Source organism: Myxocyprinus asiaticus, chromosome 43 (assembly GCF_019703515.2).
Source record: "Myxocyprinus asiaticus isolate MX2 ecotype Aquarium Trade chromosome 43, UBuf_Myxa_2, whole genome shotgun sequence".
NCBI classification, from domain to species: Eukaryota; Metazoa; Chordata; class Actinopteri; order Cypriniformes; family Catostomidae; genus Myxocyprinus; species Myxocyprinus asiaticus.
In genome coordinates, this window is record NC_059386.1 from 19,096,277 (window position 1) to 19,103,757 (window position 7,481).

Consider the following 7,481-nt stretch of genomic DNA (forward strand, 5'->3'; position numbering starts at 1 on the left):
TAGTATCTTTAAACTCCAGTACAAGATGGGTAGTGTTTCTGGGCGCATAGCGCCCTCATCCGACCATAAACAGCACCAAAGTTATCATAACCTACATGCTATAACCAAATATTTAAATCATCCACAGAATTATCATTTCCACTGTGTGCAGTCTCCTGAGTTAAAATAATATCACCTCAGTGAATTATTTAGTAAATAAAGAATTCTTCAGCTTAATGGCAAAATTCTGTATACATATAAATAAAGAGTACATTTTAAATGTACCTGTATGTTTTGCCTCTCTATATGTTATACAATGTCTCGTTCCCTCCATCAGGGAACGGAGGTTACGCAAGTAACTTAATAGGAGAATTATTAGAAATTATCTCTTTTTGTTTAATGCAATGGTATATTCAAATGAAATTTCATATAAACCTTGATAAAAAATATATATCTTCACATGTATCACACTGGTTTGGCTGTAGTTAATGTATATTTTGAAAGGTTAAAGAATTTCTAAATAATTTAATAAAAAATTAAAAACTGACATCATATATTCTAACATTTATATTTTTCTGTTAACATGCCAAAAATGTAGATATTTTATAGATATGTTTTTTCATGAAAACAATTGGATTATCAATCTTTTATAAGCTTAAAAATTCACTGGGTCAAAACTGACCCACGAATGCAAAAGGTGTATGCAGATTTTGAATGCAATAGGAGGGTTAAACAAGTCATAATTCTTCTTTTCCCAAATTAGTGTCCGAGTATTAATTACTAAAGTAATTACACCCTCTATAGTATTCGCATGTTTTAGCACAATGTGTGGACTTTTCAGATGATCCCTTACCCACCATAGGCAAAATTTCCTACTTATCTTAACGATCTGAAATGATTTCACCTTGACACCATCTGACCAGCTTCGATATGAGATGCATCATTTCAATTTTAAATACTAGACGATTCCATATTTTACGGGACTAGTGGCAACCGTTGGTCCACAATCTTTTATCTGGTTTCAGCAATGAGGTATGCAAAATAATTTACGCCAAAACTGTAGCTGCAGTGCACTGAGCTCAGTGGAACTAAGTATCTAGCTAGCTAACCCAGCTAACATGATAAGTAAAATGCTACTGAACCATAGCTGACGTGTAACAGTTAACAATCTCAACTAACCTATGTCTGTGTGTTTTCAGATGCCTCACAAAATTGTATGTTGTTGATGAAGCGTCTGTAATTTTTAAACCAGAGGTTCTACATGTTACAATCCTTTTGTTGCCATTGATATTTTATTCTTTATATCTAAATTAAATTACATTTGGTATCATTTTGTCTGTGTCAACCTTGAATGTGCAATCTTCAAACTTGGTCCTCTCGTGGAAGTTGACTGGTTGGTTCTCTGATTGGTTGAATATGGAGCATGGAAATGTAGATTTAAAAAATCAAACGAATTGTTTATTGGGGAAATGAATCGGTGATTTACTGCACATTTTTAAATGTACAACTCTGATCTTTGATTTTAGAAGGTATAAAGTCTTTCCAAGTCAGAGGGTGTGAGAAATAGGCCTCAGATGGAACAATGTGACTTTGATGCCTGCTTATCTGCTTTGTATGTTTTTGGCACTGTCTTGATCACAAAATGCACTTGGCAAGAATATACAGGTGCATCTCAATAAATTAGAATGTCGTGGAAAAGTTCATTTATTTCAGTAATTCAACTCAAATTGTGAAACTCGTGTATTAAATAAATTCAATGCACACAGACTGAAGTAGTTTAAGTCTTTGGTTCTTTTAATTGTGATGATTTTGGCTCATATTTAACAAAAACCCATCAATTCACTATCTCAAAAAATTAGAATATGGTGACATGCCAATCAGCTAATCAACTCAAAACACCTGCAAAGGTTTCCTGAGCCTTCAAAATGGTCTCTCAGTTTGGTTCACTAGGCTACACAATCATGGGGAAGACTGCTGATCTGACAATTGTCCAGAAGACAATCATTGACACCCTTCACAAGGAGGGTAAGCCACAAACATTCATTGCCAAAGAAGCTGGCTGTTCACAGAGTGCTGTATCCAAGCATGTTAACAGAAAGCTGAGTGGAAGGAAAAAGTGTGGAAGAAAAAGATGCACAACCAACCGAGAGAACCACAGCCTTATGAGAATTGTCAAGCAAAATCGATTCAAGAATTTGGGTGAACTTCACAAGGAATGGACTGAGGCTGGGGTCAAGGCATCAAGAGCCACCACACACAGACGTGTCAAGGAATTTGGCTACAGTTGTTGTATGCCTCTTGTTAAGCCACTCCTGAACCACAGACAACGTCAGAGGCGTCTTACCTGGGCTAAGGAGAAGAAGAACTGGACTGTTGCCCAGTGGTCCAAAGTCCTCTTTTCAGATGAGAGCAGGTTTTGTATTTCATTTGGAAACCAAGGTCCTAGAGTCTGGAGGAAGGGTGGAGAAGCTCATAGCCCAAGTTGCTCGAAGTCCAGTGTTAAGTTTCCACAGTCTGTGATGATTTGGGGTGCAATGGTGTTGGTCCATTGTGTTTTTTGAAAACCAAAGTCACTGCACCCGTTTACCAAGAATTTTTGGAGCACTTCATGCTTCCTTCTGCTGACCAGCTTTTTAAAGATGCTGATTTCATTTTCCAGCAGGATTTGGCACCTGCCCACACTGCCAAAAGCACCAAAAGTTGGTTAAATGACCATGGCGTTGGTGTGCTTGACTGGCCAGCAAACTCACCAGACCTGAACCCCATAGATAATCTATGGAGTATTGTCAAGAGGAAAATGAGAAACAAGAGACCAAAAAATGCAGATGAGCTGAAGGCCACTGTCAAAGAAACCTGGGCTTCCATACCACCTCAGCAGTGCCACGAACTGATCACCTCCATGCCACGCCGAATTGAGGCAGTAATTAAAGCAAAAGGAGCCCCTACCAAGTATTGAGTACATATACAGTAAATGAACATACTTTCCAGAAGGCCAACAATTCACTAAAAATGCTTTTTTTATTGGTCTTATGATGTATTCTAATTTTTTGAGATAGTGAATTGGTGGGTTTTTGTTAAATGTGTGCCAAAATCATCACAATTAAAAGAACCAAAGACTTAAACTACTTCAGTCTGTGTGCATTGAATTTATTTAATACACGAGTTTCACAATTTGAGTTGAATTACTGAAATAAATGAACTTTTCCATGACATTCTAATTTATTGAGATGCACCTGTACTTCTGTAAGCGAGAGGAAACAACCCCATATATGGAGGACTGAGAAAGTTCTTGTCACACCAGCCTTGTGTGACAAGAACCATATAACCCTATGCTTGCTTTTAATAAATCGAAGAACTGCTTGTGACATTATGTGTCCGTTTATTTCTTCCCACCCGGGTGGATTTATTTCTTGATCGAAGAGTGACTGTGGGGGAGACATAAAAGAGCATCAGAATCGTATTAAACTAACAGAGGGCTCGAGTCCTGGTCAAGCCGCAAGTCAATGTTGTCAAAGTCTAAGTCAAGTCACAAGTCATCACATTTGTGACTCAAGTCCAAGTCAATTCCAAGTCATGTGTCTAGAGTCTACAACCCTGTTTATTTTGCACATCTACAAAGGAATACAAAAATATTTCATAAATTGCATGAAGAAAACTTGACCAGACAAAGATCTTTTAAATGAGAGAGACATTATGAAGTTGCTTAATGGATGCCACAAGTGTTGTTTTATTTTATTTACAGTTTACAGTGTAAACTACACCTCCAGAACTTCCTCTATATTACGCACATTGAAGGACAACATTAGAAGCAGACATTCAAACACAGCACAACGTTTAAAAATGTTTTTTTATTTTTTTTATTTATGGAACAGCATGATTTATTATGGTGTAAACTGAAAAAATTTAGTTGGGGCTACATGACAGTCTTTGGTCTTATAATGCTCTTTTCACAGATCCATTTATAAGCATTATTACATGGATAATCATGCCACCGTGATGACTGAATTAGAGCACAGTTCTCTTTTACATAGCCATTGGGTTCTCCATTCCTCCAGAATCTGAAACAACAGATCCGCATTAGATCTCCAGTGCTGATATCTGTGTGAAATGATACGGACTGTGAGAATAATTTATTGGATAATAATCAGTTAAATTAAGTGATTTCTCACCCAGAGGTCAGTGTGCTGCCATTCACCCATTTCCATGTGCCTTCTTCATCACTGTCAGTCAGACCAATCCAGACTTGGTTACCACCAGAAATATTAATAACAAAATCCTGAAATGACACATTATATAACAACAATACAATTATATCGTCATCTGATAATGACAAAATTAAATTGACCTCTCAGCAAAACACCACACACACAAAACCAGTTCACACGTATTTGTGAAGATACACCATGTGCTTCTTTTGCTCTTAAATTAAGCTAATTATAATTACTACACCAACCTATTAGGGACACCATGTTTTTTCCCATTTATGAACTGTCACATGAACAACCTTGGATGGGTTTTAAGAGGTTGTATTATATTTGTGTTTCATACTCAAACCTTTGACTCTCAAGATAAAACACACACACACACACACACACACACACACACACACACACATTGGTGCAGCTATCATTATGAGGACTCTCCATAGACATAATGATTTTTATACTGTACGAACTATAGATTCTATCCCCTAACCCTAATCCTAACCCTACCCCTAAACCTAACCCTCACAAAAAACTTTCTGCATTTTTACATTTTTAATAAAACATCGTTTAGTACTTTTTTTAAGCAATTTAAATGATGGGTACACTAGAAATGTCCTCATAAACCACATTTATAGCATAATACCCTTGTAATTACCAGTTTGTAGCCTAAAAAAAAGTCCTCGTAAACCACTTCAACCTGCCCACACACACACACACATACACACACACACACACACACTATCTTTCACTTACTTGTTCCTGTGTTGTTTATGATCATCAGATCTGCTCCTCTCTCTGTACAGTATCTTCTGCTTTCACTCCAGCTCTTCATCTCAGAGGAAATATAGTAAACACTGAATTGATAATAAATCCATCCGTCTGTAAATATAACCAGTTCGGCTGTTAGATCTTTTTCTTATTTCACAGTAAATTATACAACTTACTTATAACAGGTGTTCATTGTAGTTGTGGTGTAGTTTAAGATTACCTTTCATTTCATGAAGATGCTTCCACATGTCTTCTTTGTCCTGGTTTAAATGTTCACTTGACTGATCTTTCTTTTCTTTTGTCATGTTTTGGATCTTGAATTCTAACTGGTCCTTCTCTGATTTTAGATAATTGATCGTGGTTAGTAGCTGGTCTCTCTCTTCTGTGAGGTTTTTGCTCTTGATTTGACACTGGTGAATGTTTGTATTGAGTTGGACACACAGGACTATGACTGCAACCATCAGAAGAACACACAGCAGCCCCAAACACACTGTAGCTGCTCTGGAGCTCCTGTTCCTCACACACTCACTTCCTGAAGACCGCAAATGTGATGTTATTTTTTTTCCTCTCCATAGTTACATCTCCATTTATGACAGTTAAGATAGGGAAGTGCTGAACGAATAAAATGAATAATTACCTGTATTCTGAAGTGGTTGTTGTGTGTTTGTATTGGAGTCTGTTTCTGTCCTGAAGTTATGATCTCTCACAGAATCTGCACTCTCATAGATATCCACCATCATCTCTTCTCTCACTCTGTCCATTCCTTGAGACTGAAACCTGATCACATCGTCGTAATAAACATCAGACATTTCTTTAACATTCTTTAACATTTAACAGCTCCTGTGTAGTTCAGTTTAAGTTGGCTGTTAATTAACACAACTTAGAACTAAACTACAAAAATGGAACTGACACGAGGTCTACGCTATGTGTGAAAGATCATGTGAATTTCCACTCTAAATGTGCAAGTACAAGTTTAGAATTGTTTATTAAGAATAAGTTATGATCCACCACCACATTACTAGATAAAAGTTTCAGTGATCATTGTACATCTCTCCTACAGGAAGATATTTTGCCTTGTATGTTTTGTCTCTCTTTGACCACTTACACCTACAGTAGTACTAACATCCATTTCAGGTGATCTGATCACAATTGGACAGCGCTAAATACAAGTATACACAGAGTCCAAAACATTTTGTGATGGGATTGGGATCACTCAAACCACAGTCAGAGGGTGTCGAAAACACATGCTTTTGTAGTGTAAACACCTGGTTTCTTTGTCAGTCTTTACATGTGTTGTCTTGTTCTGTGCTTGGTTCCCATGTTTTTGTTTCATTCTATTCTGAGTAACTTTGTTTATTTTTGATTTCCATTAAAAGCTGCATTTAGATCCTCATTCCACGTCTGCTTCGTTACAGAAGAGGCTGCCTAATCACTTGTCCATAAACTACTGTGCTATAACAATAGTTATAAACTTTGCCAGTTAAGAGTGGATACATTCTTTGATTTATATAGATTTATTAGATTTATTACTAGATAGATTTATTACTCTGGAACACTCTATTCTTATTTGTCAGTCGCGGTCTGATATTTCTGAATAACAACCGTACATCTGGGGATAAAGTAATATCCAATCCAGGTATTGCAAGTCATCTTTTCTACTGCTTGTATCACTCTGCAATCTAAAGTAAGACAAGTAAGCTTATAAAATAATTATTTATTAATTTTGGCAATATGGCATGTAATAAGCAGGATAATGTGCAGACGGTCATTTCTGCAAAATAAACACCAAACCGAACGTTCAACGTGTGTTTCTGAAGATTCCGCGGTCTCTTCTCAAATATTAACATAAAGCAAAGGCACAGCCCCTATAGCCACACAGAGTTTCCCAGAATTTATTCTGTGATCTTTATTTTGATTTACTGCTGTATATTGCTAAGAGAATGAGACCATTGTATCAGTTGCACTGAGCAATTTTAAGAGAGAACCTAAAATGAATGGGAAAATCACTTGCATTCACACAGAACATTAACCTGATGAAAAAAAAAAAAACTGCATAGCTGGTCACCAGCATATGTTGTGTTTCAAATGCTGGTGCACAACATGGGTTGCTGGTGTTTAAAAACAATGGCTTTTTGACTAGCTCAACCAGCAAAACTTTCTTGTTTAACCAGCATTACCAGAAAAACCATATTGGTCGAACAGCTTCAACAGCTCATTTTTGCTGAAGAACAACATGGTGCAATGCTAGCCCACCAGTAGGACCAGAACCAAACCATAACTAACTAGCATAAACCTGCCTAGACCAGCATGGGAATAGCATGCTGGTTAAACTGGTATTTTCAGCAGGGTTATACAGTATTGCATGGAACCATCTTCAGGTGAACTTTAGGTGATTTGAGCCTAGGTGAAGAGGAGACAGAGAAGGGAGTGAGGAAGAACAGGATGGGACAGGGACAGGATGTCTAGAACGGAACATGAACTGGTGTGTGTTAAGTGTTTTTATTGAGTGAGTCATTTGTTTCCAGTAAG

At 37.1% G+C, this 7,481-nt stretch overlaps 1 protein-coding gene across 1 annotated transcript; it reads right to left on the minus strand.

The window, feature by feature from the left end:
* Positions 1–3,813: 3,813 nt before the first annotated feature.
* LOC127433233 (CD209 antigen-like) lies at positions 3,814–5,761 on the minus strand. Its single transcript, XM_051684951.1, has 5 exons — positions 5,590–5,761; positions 5,173–5,484; positions 4,938–5,063; positions 4,149–4,299; positions 3,814–4,037 (listed from the first exon to the last, which is right to left on the minus strand). The coding sequence occupies exons 1-5, from the start codon at positions 5,759–5,761 to the stop codon at positions 3,893–3,895; spliced, it is 906 nt and encodes a 301-aa protein (XP_051540911.1). The 3' UTR covers positions 3,814–3,892.
* Positions 5,762–7,481: the final 1,720 nt, after the last annotated feature.

Coding starts and splice junctions, on each gene's coding strand:
- LOC127433233 (XM_051684951.1), bottom strand. CDS start 5,761: ATGTCTGATGTTTATTACGACGATGTGATCAGGTTTCAGTCTCAAGGA. Junction 5,064..5,172: donor GCATCTTCATGAAATGAAAG/GTAATCTTAAAC, acceptor TTATATTTACAG/ACGGATGGATTTATTATCAA. Junction 4,038..4,148: donor GGCAGCACACTGACCTCTGG/GTGAGAAATCAC, acceptor CTGTTGTTTCAG/ATTCTGGAGGAATGGAGAAC.